Source organism: Podarcis raffonei, chromosome 6 (genome assembly GCF_027172205.1).
Source record: "Podarcis raffonei isolate rPodRaf1 chromosome 6, rPodRaf1.pri, whole genome shotgun sequence".
NCBI lineage: Eukaryota > Metazoa > Chordata > Lepidosauria > Squamata > Lacertidae > Podarcis > Podarcis raffonei.
This window is the reverse complement of record NC_070607.1, coordinates 45,691,183-45,706,209: the sequence shown is the minus strand read 5'-3', so window position 1 is coordinate 45,706,209 and position 15,027 is coordinate 45,691,183. Positions and strand designations below refer to the sequence as shown.

The 15,027-nt window shown below is 42.0% G+C and overlaps 1 protein-coding gene across 2 annotated transcripts in view; it reads right to left on the bottom strand.

Annotated features, from left to right (window-relative positions):
• Positions 1-483: 483 nt before the first annotated feature.
• Positions 484-15,027, bottom strand: part of BEND5 (BEN domain containing 5) — a 694,656-nt gene continuing 680,112 nt past the window's right edge. For both annotated transcript variants that reach the window (XM_053392494.1, XM_053392493.1), the window contains exons 12-13: positions 6,691-6,787; positions 484-1,739 (exon numbers count right to left, since the gene is read on the bottom strand). In XM_053392494.1, coding sequence (XP_053248469.1) covers positions 1,619-1,739; positions 6,691-6,787 — 218 coding nt within the window. In that variant the 3' untranslated portion in view covers positions 484-1,618. The remainder of the gene's footprint in view (positions 1,740-6,690; positions 6,788-15,027) is intronic.

Genomic DNA, 15,027 nt, shown 5'->3' with positions numbered 1-15,027 from the left:
GTGGAATCTTCTTTCCTGCAGTTTGGATCCATTGCTCTGTGTCCGCTTCTCTGGAGCAGCAGAAAACAACCTTTCTCCCTCCTCTATGTGACATCCTTTTATATATTTGAACATGGCTATCATATCACCCCTTAACCTCCTCTTCTCCAGGCTAAACATGCCCAGCTCCCTTAGCCGTTCCTCATAAGGCATCATTTCCAGACCTTTGACCATTTTGGTTGCCCTCCTCTGGACACGTTCCAGTTTCTCAGTGTCCTTCTTGAACTGTGGTGCCCAGAACTGGACACAGTACTCCAGGTGAGGTCTGACCAGAGCAGAATACAGTGGCACTATTACTTCCCTTGATCTAGATGCTATACTCCTATTGATGCAGCCCAGAATTGCATTGGCTTTTTTTTTTTTTTTGCCTTTGGTAACTAAGTGAAGAAACATGCCAATGAAGAAACATGAGCATGGACCAAAATAAAAAAATAAAAGCAACAGTTGCAATTAACTCTTTATTAAGTGCTCCAAGAGCAAGTGACCAGATTTCACCTGGTCTTGTGTATAGCATAGCACAGATTTCCTCAACCTGGTGCCTTCCAAATGCTTTGTCCTGCAACTCCCATCAGCTTGAGGCAGTACAATTGTTTTAATCCAAAACATTTGGAGGGCACCAAATTGAAGACTGACATGACATAGCATAACAAAGCATAAAGTAAGTAACATAACATAACATAACATAACATAACAACACTCCATTCAGAAAGCAGCAGCAGCAAACTTTGCAAGTATTTTGATTCCATCAACATGTTGAATGGACACACACACACATACACACATCAACCAACTTTGAAAATATTCAACTGAAACCTTACAAAATTCAAACATAGTATCAGTAGTTTCACGCACAAGGCTCCCTCTGTCTGCTTTTTAATCCATACTGGTAAGAGGTCATTTTGATTATCAAACTGTCTTTGCGAGTCATTACTTTGCATATATTCTAGAGGAGCCAGGAGTAGATACATTGGCATTCAGTGGATGTATTACAGGAGTTTCCCTTTTCCCACAAGGATTTCTCTTTCCCCTATTCCCCCTGAAAATTCTGCACCTGATTCCTCAATCTTTTCTGGAGGTTTCAGGGATGCTCCAGAGCAGATCGAAGGGGCATGGTGCTGGTACTGAAGGGAACAGGAAAGGAGGGGAGGGATTCATTTACTCCTGTCCACACAAACTTGGATATCATCCACTCTTTAGATATTAAAGATGACACATCACAGTGTCCTAGGGAATATTGCCAGGACCTGTATCCATGTGAATTAACCCCTTTAACACTTGCAAATGATATATGTCTTATGCAATAAATGTAGAAATTACCCAGCATCATGGAAAGCTTTCTTCGGTTTGCTGAGTGCTTTGAAAAGCTCTTAACATGGCAGGAAGTAATCTGTTGGTTTGCTTTTGAGAGAAAAGGCTAGTGATTAATCAACCAATAACAAAATCAACAGTAGCATTTGCAAGTAAAGTAGCATCTCCCCCCCCCCTTCAAAAATGATTGGCTGGAAAGAGAAAGGGGGAAGCCATTTTGAATCCAGTTTTGTTGTCCCAGCTTCTCTGAAGGGTTTATCGCTTTAGTGCTTTATGATGAGTGCGTGGGTTCCTTAAGAGTTCCCTGAGTTCTCTTCTCGGTCTTAGTGGAAGGTTGGTTATTCCCTTGAGCCCGATGGTAGGAACATCTATTGGAAGATGCTTTGTCCTTCCTGCCAACAAGTGAAGACAACAAGATATACTGGTAAAATACATTCCAGTGTTGACAGTGCTGCATATGTGGAATGATCCTATGAAAATACTTGGGAAGCATCTCAGAGCACAATTGTTTGCTGCCAGGAAAATCCCAAAGAAAGATATAATTTGTTTAAAAAGCTCAAAATGAGTCCTATTCAGGCACTGAACAAACAGAGAGAAAGCTATTCTAGCTATACAATTTATTCCTTCTGTCTCTTGTTACAGGGATAGCACTCACAGTTTTCTTTTAACAAGACAACACAACACAGCACAACACAGAAGACTTGCGGTGTCTTTGTAATACTTGTCTTATTTGCAAATAGAATACCACAGCAAGCTAGAAGCAAATCAACACCCGTAAAGGATGAACCTAGTCCGCTAACCCTGCCTTAGATTCCCAAAGGGCAGCTTTAACTTCTGTAATATTGCAAATGAAATCCTCCCAGTTTATATTGATTCCATCCTGAAGAGGGGCAGGGAACGGCCTTCCAGGCCTCTATATTTAGAATCTGAGACTCTCTCCAGACCACACCCCTCATTGGCCTTGTACCAATATTTTGTACCAGTTTCTTTGCTTGCCACAGTAAGAACTTAAAGTGATATGATTAGTGAGGTGATATTTCTTGGTAGCACCATAAGCCTTATGGCTTAAGATAAACACATGAAGGACACTTCCTAAAAGGTTGCTCCTTCATTATGTATGATCTCGCAGCATCAGATAACATAGGCATGCAGAGTACGAAAGAAGAGGGGAAAACACAGTGACATATTTAAAATCGAGTTGATGGGTGGGTGGAAATTTTCTTGGGGAAGAGATCAGAACATGTAGGTTATCCCTGCTAAACTGAGACACCTGGGACTTTAACCTTACGGTGCAAAGCAGAGATTTCATTGCCTGTCAGCCAAAGATTATTCATCTCAAAGAGAGAGGCATTGTCATTACATAGAGGGCTATGCATGGGTCAGAACAGTTCCTGGTGCTCCTCCTGCTGAGATGAAGAGGTTAACTGCCCAACTTTTCCTTCTCTTGTGCTTCTGCCGAAAGGCACAGCCTCAATTTGTGAATTTGTGTGTTTGCTGCATCTGCATCCATGCAGCCTGTGCGCAAAATATGGGGCTGCATTGTTCCAGACGGCATTTTGATTTCTAAAGCCTTTGACAGGGTAATTGTTGTAATAGGGTATTTTGGTGAGCCCTCTGCTTGAGGCTGTCCAAGCAATGCAAATCTCTCAGATTTCTGTAAATGGATCCCTTTCACCGAGCCCACGCAAATGTGTCACAGTTTAAAACTGAAAGGGTTTTATTTTTCTGCCTCCAGCAGCAGCTACAAGCATTGAGATCTGCAATTAAAATGTGCAGACGCATGTAGGAGTAAAACTGACAGATTATAATTATCAATAGACAAGGGGGGAAACAAAAATTAATTTCTGAGGCAAAACATATAATTTGCCTTTAAACGGTAATAGCTATTCCATTCCTCATGCAATTTACGGCTCGACAAAATCAGACTTAAGTTGTTTGGGATTCCAGCATCTCTCCCCTGCCCCAAATTACATTGACCTATGGGAGTGTGTTGTGGGCTTTCAAGTGGATGTCAGTGGACAGTATATGAAAATGCAAAGATAGCAGACAGCAGAGGCTATGGGTGCAATCCAACTGGTGGTCCTAGTAGTGTTGTAACTGGAGAATCTGCTAATGGGGGTGAAGGGAAAGTATCTTACAATTACCTCTCCCCTCTGCAGCCCCAAAGGTTTCTGATAATCTGTTCTGGAGGGGTGGGATAATGCAATGCAAGGGAGCATCTCAGATAGCAACACTTGCTTTGAATAGGGTGGGGGGACAGTGCCATGTGTGTGAGGCAGTTTTCTATAGGCTTGTAGTGTGTGTGTGTGTGTGTGTGTGTGTGTGTGTGTGTGTGTGTGTTTTAGATCAATTGGAACTGCTTTTCTCATCATGCTGAATGGCACGGGCCTCACTCCTGCAAGAGCAGTGCAATTGCTATACAAATGTAATCTTAAAAAAATGCAATGTAAATTTTATAAATGTAATAGAGGGATAAACTTTCAACAGAAGAAATGCTTAGGAATAAAGAATGATGATGGACCTGAGGATAGCTCCGTTGGTAATGTGAGGGTGCAGTGCATATCTTACAATGAACAGATTTTTTAAAATCCCCGAAATGATACAGCATTGCTCTTGATGGAGAGGCAATCTTGCCCTTCTTTGTTTTTAAAAGCCTGCATGAGAACTTGTGTGATAAATCAAGTCAGCACTCACTCACTGATATAAACTGTAGCGATGGAGATGGGTCACAGGATTGTGCCTAATCCTCAGTGATATCACAGATATTGTTAAAAAGGCACTCATGATGGTCCTAGAGGAATGTACAGATGTTTTTCACAGGACATGGCACTTGTGATTTGGGGAATGGGTTTCAGATCCAGGTTATGGAATCTGAAGGAAGGTTCCCCCAAAGCCCAAATACTTCCCTTGATCTCACACGCCGGTATCACTTCGTATTGACTAACTAGGGGCAAAATGACAAAATTATGACACTCAAGCAATAGACTTTCCCCTTTCTACCTCACACAAATAGCTTCTTAAAAAAAATATGTGTGGCATCTTATGTTGCTGAAATGTAAACCTTAATACTCGAGTCACTTCCTTATCATCAGAAGTAGAAGAATGTGTATTTTATGAAAATACTCTCAGTCTGTGATGACATTTAATTAAATTGGATTTACTAAATGGTTCAGAAAGCCTGTTTTCCAATTAACTGAAGCGTTTCACAGGCAGGCTATTTCTCTACCTGCTGTGGTGTCTTAACAGCGCAGGCATGGTGCTCAGGCTCAAAGATTTACCAAGGCCAGGCCCTTCTCGAAGCACTGTGCCAGAAGCTAAAATAGAAAGAGGGACATGCTCTGATCTTATCTTGCCGATTCTAGTGTAAGAAATACAGCTGATATAATCACTGAAAGATTTCAGAATTATCTGTTTACAGGCGAAATATGATTTGCTCAGTATTTCTGTAGTCGCTGACTGCATATGGATGGACTATGAGCTGCATGTAATACAAACACATCAAAGATTGTGTAGCCGAGAGAAATGCATTTTGTTTTGTCAAATTCTGCTGCTTCACAATGCATATGTGATCACTCTGGGCTGCGAGGTGGGGCAAAGTAAAAGGTGCAGAGGTGTCGCAGCCCGAGTGCAGGTTCAGTGAAAGAAACGATAGTGGCATCATGAAAATGCACAAAAGCTGGAGACTCAATAATCCACCCCACATTCTCGCACTCTGGTAGTTTTGTTTCATCAGTCTCAATAAGCACCTCATTCCATATGAGTTTGTCTGTGAATCCCTCTCAATGGTAGAGCCCCTTCTGTGTGACCTGCTGTCTTCAGAGGTGTGGTGAGGGTGCACAAGAGACAAGATCTTTTTATATGGTGCCTAGACTGTGGAACAGTGCCCCAAGAATGGTATTCCTGCCCCATCACAGCCCTCTTTTAGGTAGGCAGTCAAGCTTACATCATTCCAGCAAATTTGTAAGCAATTGTGACCTTATGTCACTGTTTCTGTCTGTTGCAGTTTTTTCTTGGAAGATATGTTTTTGTACTGTTTTATAGTTTTGTGGCAAGCGAGGCCGCGTGGCTGGTGCAGCAGCAAGTTAAGCTGCCGTCCACGCCCCTTCCAAGCCACCTGGTTGGGCGCTTGCCCGTGGGCTTGGTGCGCCAGCCAGATGAGTGGGTGGCAGGGGGCTAACGCCCCCTGCTTGAGGCGGAGATCGGCTCCCGCCCACAACCCCTCCCCTCTTTGCAGGAGTAGAGTCTTTTTATGGCAAACTTCCTCAGATATCAGCTTACAGAAAAGCAGGGTCTAAATTGTAGTAGCAAAGAAACACTTATTATTTATATTTATATAAATAATGTATGTTTATATTTTGCATTTCTTCCATCATTGAGCTCATGGTGATGTAGGTGGGGTTTCCAGATCCAGATCTACTTATTTCAAGTGAGATACCTTCATTCTTATTTGTCTACATGCCTTCAGGGGTGGAGAACTTGTGGCACTCCATACGTTGCTAGAGAACATCATCCCTGACCATGCATGAAAAGGACCAAGCTGGCTGAGTTCCACATGTGGCTCTACTGATTGCCCACCCCTGGCCTACCACTTCCCAATAATGCTTTTAAATCATTAGTGCTTGTGTGAGAGCATAGCCTTCACCCTCTCAGTTATGTCATTTTAATACACATACTAGGGCTTGCTGATCAGAAGGTCGATGGTTCGAATCCCCATGATGGGGTGAGCGCCCGTTTTTCAGTCCCTGCTCCTGCCAACCTAGCAGTTCAAAAGCACGTCAAAGTGCAAGTAGATAAATAGGTACCGCTCTGGCAGGAAGGTAAACAGTGTTTCCATGTGCTGTTCTGGTTCTCCAGAAGTGGCTTAGTCATGCTGGCCACATGACCCGGAAGCTGTACGCCGGCTCCCTCGGCCAATAAAGCGAGATGAGTGCCGCAACTCCAGAGTCGTCCACAACAGGACCTAATGGTCAGGGGTCCCTTTACCTTTTACTGAACTCAAAAAGTTTAGGAAAGTAATTTGTTATTAGGGAGGCAGGTGCATGTATCCCTGGAGGTTTTTAAGGAGCTCTTCCTGAAGAAGCTGTTACCCAGGGAGTCAAACTGAGTTTTTAATAATACTAGCAAGATTTTTTTAAAAAATTGTGGAAAGCAAGCTCATCAATGATTCCATCACATACACACCACTGTATCACTGCCATTCAGGAACATAGATACCACATTCTGGAGATTTCATGCTAAATCAGGATGGCTTTGCTAGGTACACAACTGACCAAGTTTACTGTAATTACATTAAAAAAGGTAATTCTTTTTCAAAAAAGCAGCCAGATGCATTTTGAAACCTACCATGTACTTGAGATTGGTGCCAATGGTCTCTCTGTGATGCTGTTTAGCCTGTAGTAATCCAAAAAGGTTCTGGCCACATTCCTTCCTAGTTTCATATCTGTGAGTGTCTAATTAAGGAGAATGCTTAAAAGGGGTTTTTAAAATCCAAACCAGCTGCAAAGGTAAATTACAGAGATACGATGCATAAGCAAATTTGAGTTTAATACTCCAATAGATCTGACCTTAATATTTATTAACAGATTTACAAGTGTCATAACTGGGTATCACTTTTGTTCAAACCAAACAATAATATGTTGCTAAAATTGTAACGTATGCTCCCACTTGAATTACCTCACGCACACTCATGCGACTTGGCTACTCTAAAGAGGATTCTCAACTCCTGAAAGGGAATGTTACGTACAGCTTGATTATGTATCACCTTTACATAACCTACTGAACCAAACACCCTGTCCCTTCAGCAAACACCAATGATTGTCCATGATTTTGTATGCACTTCCATTTTATGCACACATACATTATATGATTAGCTTTTCGTCCATTCTGAAACTTAAATCTATTTGTGTCTTGTACAAATGCAGTTATCAGTAATTACCTGATACAATTTCCAGCAGTGGGAAATTCCAGAAGTATAACATTTCAGGGTTTCCAGGCATCTTATGTAAAGATGCCAACTTCTAAATGAAGCATTTGTTATTACCCGCCTACTCACATTAGGGATATCAAAACAAATGAATTTAAGATGCAGAGTTCACACTCTGTGGGGGGAAATATCTCTGCTCATTATTTTTTCTTCAAATGGAGAAGATGACTAATGTGAAATCATGTAAAGTCTTAGCTCTGTGGCTGAAAGCTGGAAGTATTATACAGAGAAACTAATCCAAGAGGTTTGTAAATGAGCTACAGTCTAATTGTAGAAATGACCCTGAAGCCCATGCAGGATTATTATTCAACTGGGGCAAAGGGAGACAAAGTAGTAGAAATACATTTATATATATATATATATTCAGAACCAACTTTTATTAGCACGAATGTGCCGGGTTTCACCTTGAATCAAGCTATTTCTCATAAGGGGGGTAAACCTGAGTCTGGATTGTTCCACTTCTGACTGTAGGTGGGGGAATCACATCATGGAAATCTGTAAGAACAAGACTTCACACTCTTGGAAATAACTGAGCTTTCATTTAAAACAAGGACACTAATCACTTCAAGTAATGTTTGATGTCAGCTCAGAACCAACCACTGTTTGTCATGAGGGACCTAACCCAAGATCTAGGGAGGGGTAGAGAACCTGTGGCCCTCCAGATGTTACAAAACTATTGTTCCATCATCCTTGAACATGCTTGCTGGGTCTGATGGGAAAGTTTTTAAAAAAGAAAGAAAACATTCATGATATCATTCAGAAGGTATTATTACTCTGCTTCTTAATGTAGCACAAGTCTCAGTGACCAATACCTTTTCTAAAGTCCTGCAGATATACTGTGCAGCACCTGTTTCATTTATTCTTTCTCCGGATTTCAGCTTAACTACATTTGATGTAGGTGCATATGAGATGTCAATTGTTTCATCTATCATTGGCTCCAGGTGTTTAGTACTTCATAGATCTCCTGCAGAAAGCTGCATTGGTAGTCTGAAAAAGCTTGATCTTGGGATGTTTCTCAGTCACTTTTTGCAGACAATTGCATCGCTCACATGCAAAGGAGATAAAGGCTTTGCACTTTTACTATTGTAATGATTCTCTTATCTCAACTTCAGATGTGCTCCACGTGTCTTTGTCCTCTAATCAGTTGAGCTGGTAACAAATGAAATAAGGGTGCTGAAAAAGGCGGGCTGGTTCTTAAAATCCACTGTACGGGACTCTTTGTCCTCTATAATCGCAGCAATGTCTTCAACTGGTTCCTTTTTCTTTCTTTTGCGTGACTTTTATTTTCAGTTTTTCCTCTTACACTATCCTGCATTTGCAATCTATAAAATTATGCCACAGGAGAGAGAGAGGGGGAAAAAAACTTACTTGACCCAGTGGAACTAACAATGGCTGCTTCCCTGGATTTCAATTTTCCAGAGGTGTTCCCCAGAACATTGGTTCCTGCTGTCATTACCATCCTTGTGATGGCTATTGGATTAGTATTCCTTCCTCTTTTCTGGCCCAAATGACATGGTGAAAGACCTGCTCTTGGAAAAACAGAAGTGGCAGCAGTTTCTCCTCTGCTAGTGGCTACATTTCAATACCTTTGGAAGGAATATAAGAAACCTTAGCCCCCTAGGAAAGGATATCATTTGAAGTTAATGGTGGGTGAAATTTCCTGCAACGCTATCAATTACCCATTTTTACCCATCCCAACTGGTCAGATAAAGGCGCATAAAACCTTGCTCTTTATTTAAATCCAAGTAAAACACCATATTTCTGATTAGTTTCAGTTTCTTATTATGCAGTATCCTTTCCACTTCTATAGTCCTCTTTGCTGTCATATTGAAACACTTTGGGGAGTCATCCATTGCCAGTTTTCACTCAAGAAGATTTGTTGCTCCTGTTTAGTGTCAGTCTGCTCACAACCATTCCCTGTAATCGCAGCTTCAAGAACTGCACACAGAGCCTTCTTCCAGCAATAAAAACCTCAATTTGGAAACCTGTTAGCGCTATGAGTCTTTAGGGGAGATACTAAGCACTGTAGCTTTAATAGCTCACTGATCATTTAATAATGTTGCCACTGCAGAGACCAGTCGCACTATGATCCATCCTTGCGCTTGTTTTACTTCTTAAAATGTGGGGTCATTTTGCTTTCAAGATTGTGGGTTGACTTTCCACCCCCCCGTTTTGCAAAGCAGTGGCAATTATTGGAAATAATAAGACTCCTTTCAAAGCCACAATCTCATTTTAATAAGATCTGTTGTGTCATTTCTATGCCACAGTGAGTGAGGCTTCTGCCGCGATAAGGATTTGACAAGGGCAAAGCCAGTTAGCAGCGCCGTTCAATATTTGATAAGTCCTTTGGGGGTCTCCATCAAATGGATTGGATCTTAACTTTTATGTCTCTTCTAGAGGACAGCACCTCCATCAGCCTGAAATGCTATTGGCTGGGTTATTAGTTATGGAACTCGTCCAAGTCTATCCCCCTAAGAGGATTAAGAACTATGACCTTCTAGACTGGAGGTATCATTTGACAGACCTGTGTGCTTCTTTGTTTTATGCAAGCAGTTAAATTATGAAAAAAGAGGAGGAAGAGGGAGGGAGATGCATACAGAGTAAAAAGCCAACAACAGGATACAGCTCTGCTGAGTATGCCAACTTTGCTAGAAAGTCAGTTTTCCATTACAGAAATTGTGGCATTTATCAAGAAGAGAATTTCCTTTCTTTCATGTAACTATGGCCTAGGAATATATTTTTGTCGGTTTCATTAAGAAATAGGTCCTTAGGTGTGTGGGTACTGATGTTCAAGACTATGGAAGCTTTTCCTGAGTTGAAACTCTTGTCATGTACGTCTCTTTCATCACAGTTGCACTAAATGAGCATTATAAATCATCCTCTCTTCTCACACACCCCATCTAGCAAACCAAACAATTCTCCCCACTATCTGGCTGAATATTTTGTCAGCTTCAAAATGCAATCCCCCCCCCTTTAATGGTCACCTACACTTGGGAATGCATGTAGAAATTTAGAATATCAAAGAGAATGGTCCAAGCTAGTCAACTTCCTGATGTGCTAGTTTACTATGTACATGGATTTTTAAAAACAGAATAATAGACATGGTAATTAACAGTTACCATAAGTCTGTTGTAGTGGTTGCAGGTTGGACACTCCATATGAGATTTTGAGCTGAGTTGCATGTTTAAAAGAATAATGAGAATGTATATATAAATATCTCCCAATATACTTGCATGTAGAAAAGCTGCATGTTGTGAATGAGCTTAGCCTTCTCTGTGTAGTGCTAATTTTCTCTTTGCAGATAGTTGTTTGTAGGGATGGGGGACAAAATTGGTTGAGTTCACATTTGAACTCAATTGCCTACCGTAATTTGCTCTGCCCAAAGCAAAAAGTGAACTGGAGGACAGCTATTTGCACTTCTCTGAATTTTGCAATGCAGTTCTCCAGAAAATGTGTACAAAAAAATGCATCTACTTGAGTAAAGTGTGCATCAAAATGCATAGATTTGTGAAGACAACATCAATGCATTACATAAATGCTAATGGATTTTCACAATGACCCTTTAAAGAAAGGAAATTTGCAACTGATATGGACAACGACAGAAGCATCCGGATATAGCTTGTTTGTTTTCAATAGTGGGCTGTACTCAAACATGTGGTCCTGCACCAGTAGTCTGCAGTGGTGCTATCCAAGAAAGACTGTACTTTATTCTTCTTCTCAGCATATACATTAGCAAGCAGAGAAAACTCAGCAACATCAAGTGCTTTCTCTCTCTCTTTTTTAGAAAAAAGGTGCCAGTACTCACCATGAAGTTGTTATAGGAAATGACACACTTTTAACATGGGGGGGGGGTATGAAGGTGCCAGTACTGTGTACCTTTGAGTACCCCTCAGAAAAAGCACTGCCAGCATCAATAGCTCTATATCTATGTGAAAGGAGATACAATTCACTGCCCAGTGATTTAATACAGATTCTTTCTAAAAGAATATAAGCTGTTCCCACAACGTATTTTAAAGCGTTATAAATTGTACTTCAAAAATTATGTTCTGTCAAGATGGTGGCACAGACTGCTTTCCAACTACTTGTCTACAAGCTGAATCAGAAATGGATCCCTTTACAGCACATTCCTATACATACTGTACCTGTTTAGAAGACCATCTCATTGAATTTAATAGGATTACTTTCAGATGAGCATGTCCTCTAAGCGACTAAAATTAGCTACCACAACCTGGTCAGTGGTAATCTGGTCCAACACGTGCAGTGGAAATCATGGGAATGGCATACTTAAGCTCGTATCCAGTGAGGCGTTAAGTAAGCCTCCTGTCAGCGCAAAGATTTCCACTTGCACTAGGGGACTCCCCCCCTCCCCATTCCGTCTCCTCTCCCCATCCATCCCCTAAATCTATTATGGGGTTTTCTCCAATGCTCCAGAACAGATATAGAAAGAATGCAGGTCACATGCATTGGGGGAGGGGGAGCCCTAATGCGCATGTGGAAATCCTTGCACTGACAGGATGCGGGACTTTGATATTACCTTAAGCAGAACTCATATTGCACATGTCAGTTTGGGTGCGGCCTCTGAACACAGAAGAAACAAATACGAACATTCCATGCAAACCATGGGCAATGTTCAAATGTCTTGCCTGGTACAATGCATCACAAAGAAACGAGAGGAATTACCTTATAAACGCTACTTGGCACGCCAAATTGAAATGGATCAGATTTACTGGAAAAGAGTAAGGAAATCTGATGTCCGAGGACCTGGGCTGAATTAAGTAGAAAGGTTTTCAGTCTTCTCGTTGGATGTTGGATATTGCTGTCATGCAATCACAGCAAGGGAAGGGCTCCCATAACTTATCCCGTTTGACCCCCTGCCAAATCAGGATTCCCAGCCTTATACTGTACAATACCTGATTAACAGCCATCCATTCTTGGAGACCTTTTGGGAAGGCTGTTCTGCAACTTCCCTGAGGTATTTGCTCTACAGCCCACCTGTTCTTATGTCTAAAGCATTTTCTTCACCCCTAACGTTAAGAGCAGATGAAGTGGCATGGAAGCCAATTTGCTTGCACAGAACCAGCAGGCTCTATCATGATAGAGCTCCCCTGGGGGAAAGGTTGACAGCCTCTGATGCTGTACCTTTAAAAAAAGACTTGCAGTCCCTAAGTAATAGTCATGCTCCAGTGTGTTTAGTATTTTGGCTGAGCTCAGTGCAAACCACAGTGATTTAAAGCTTGGAGATCAAGTAGGATACAGCAGATTCAGAATTATTTATTTCTTTACTGCAGAAAGCCTCACTACGGATTATTTACTGCATGTGGGGCTATTTAGGATGGGGGGGTTGTAGATTGATTGAAATTTTTCAATTAAAACAAGCAGTCTTTTAAAAAGATTTAAGGTTTTATCAGTGAGAAGAAAATAACTCAAAGAGGCAGAAGCTCTGGTAATTCTCTGGCTGCAAATAGGGGCCAAAGGGAAGGGGGACTAAGGAAACTTTATTTTTCAAGGGAAGGTCAAAATTAAAATGGGGAAGAACCTACCAGCATTACTGTTCTCTCCTTCACAACATTCATGTTATCTCTCCTCCTCTGTTATCTCTGATGTCTGCTAATATTTATTGGGAGCAAGGAATTGTTCTGGGGATTAATTACAATCAGAGAGCTGTTTCAGTCCACAGCACCATACGTTGCATCTGAATGAGATCTAGTGATATTATTCATATAGCATCAATGTATGTGATGAGGGGGATGAAAACAAGGTTTGCAGAGGTCAGGATTTTTCAGCCTAATTTAAGGTGCTGCATCTTTTATCTGAGGGAGTTCAGCGTTTTTTAGGAACATTAGTTGCATTCAGGCATCTCAGTAATAGTGCCAGTTTAGACTTTTTTAAAACAACAACAACAACAACTGATATTGCATCTTAATCACTTACATAAATGCAGTGCTTCTGTATGCAATGGATAGCTGGAATTCAGCTGAAAGTTCTACTCAACACAGTTCCAATGAATTAAGAAGCAAATGGGAACTTGGCAAAACCTATTTTATAGCCCCGAACAAAATTATTAGGTGCTTATCAGGACTGCAGTAGGTTAAAATATTACTCTAGACACCTTTAAAGGTGAAGAGGGGAATAGACAGCAGTATTCATGATATTCAAACTAGAATGGGCAAAGGGCAAATGGAGAAATTACATGGGGTGATCTGCAAGGTTAGTCAGAGTAGAGTTATTGGGGAAAGAGGAGACGAGCAAAATGAGGAAGAGGCAATAATGAAAAAGTCAGAGGATTAAACCAAGGGGGTTTAGTCCTCTGAGGGTCTGAGGGCCACATTTTCGTGTGGGCAAGTTTATGGGACCTGAATGCCAATGGTGATTGTTGTTGTTGTTTAGTCGTTTAGTCGTGTCCGACTCTTCGTGACCCCATGGACCAGAGCACGCCAGGCACCTCTGTCCTCCACTACCTCCCGCAGTTTGGTCAGACTCATGCTGGTAACCTCGAAAACACTATCCAACCATCTCGTCCTCTGTCGCCCCCTTCTCCTTGTGCCCTCCATCTTTCCCAGCATCAGTGTCTTCTCCAGGGAGTCTTCTCTTCTCATGAGGTGGCCAAAGTACTGGAGCCTCAGCTTCATGATCTGTCCTTCCAGTGAGCACTCAGGGCTGATTTCCTTAAGAATGGATGCGTTTGATCTTCTTGCAGTCCATGGGACTCTCAAGAGTCTCCTATGGTGATTGTAGCCAAAGGCAAAAGTAGAGGCCTGAAGGGGCACATTTGGCTTCTGGGACTGAAGCTTCCCGGCCATGAAAACTACCCTGCGCATCCCTGGGAACCCCCCCCCCAGGTTTTCTCTTTGCTCACCCCTCGAAAAATTCCTGAAGATACCCATGCACCTCATAGATCATACAGGTGTTGGTATATAAGACTGCAGCATGATTTAGTTTTGATTAAGATCCAGCTGCAAATGTTAAAGCACTGTAACCATCTCTACCAATGGGTTCTAGGTGTTGTTTTTGTCCTCAGGTGTGTTGGTTCCCCCCACACTAAATGCATTGTGTTGCTAGGAAGAGAGAAGGAACCTGCTGAGGGATGCTTGCCTCATGAGTTATCGTAGATTAGAATTTCATAGGATAAAATCCTGGTACAACAGCCCTGTTTTTTCTAAAAAGCTTTTATATAAGTAATCCATAATTTATTATAAAAATGGGGTATTAGAAGGGGCTGGAGGAAAATAATTGACTGGAGGAGAAGACGTAACACTGTCAGCTCCAATCCCTCAAGGCCCATAGATTTCCCCAGCCTCAGCTTCCATTCCCTGCTTCGATCCTGGGCACCTGCCAAGTAAGCAATCTGAAGAGCTACATATTGACCAAGCACAATTGTAGTTCTGATTGTGCCCATTAACAAGGAAAGATGGAGCATGGGGTTGAGAGGCAGACTATAACGAGAGAGAGAACGCATACCATATTTTTCGTCCCATAGGACGCACCGGCCCATAGGACGCACCAAGTTTTTGGGGGGGGAAATAAAGAAAAAAAATTTATTTCCCCCTCAGGCGCTTGTGGGGCCGGCAGCGGGGAGATGCGCTCTTCTCCCCACCGCCCGCCTGCAGACCAGGTCCAGGGACGGCGGGAAGACGCGCTGCACCTCCCTGCTGTCCCCGGAGCTTGCGGGGCTGGCAGCGAGGAGAAGCACGCGTCTC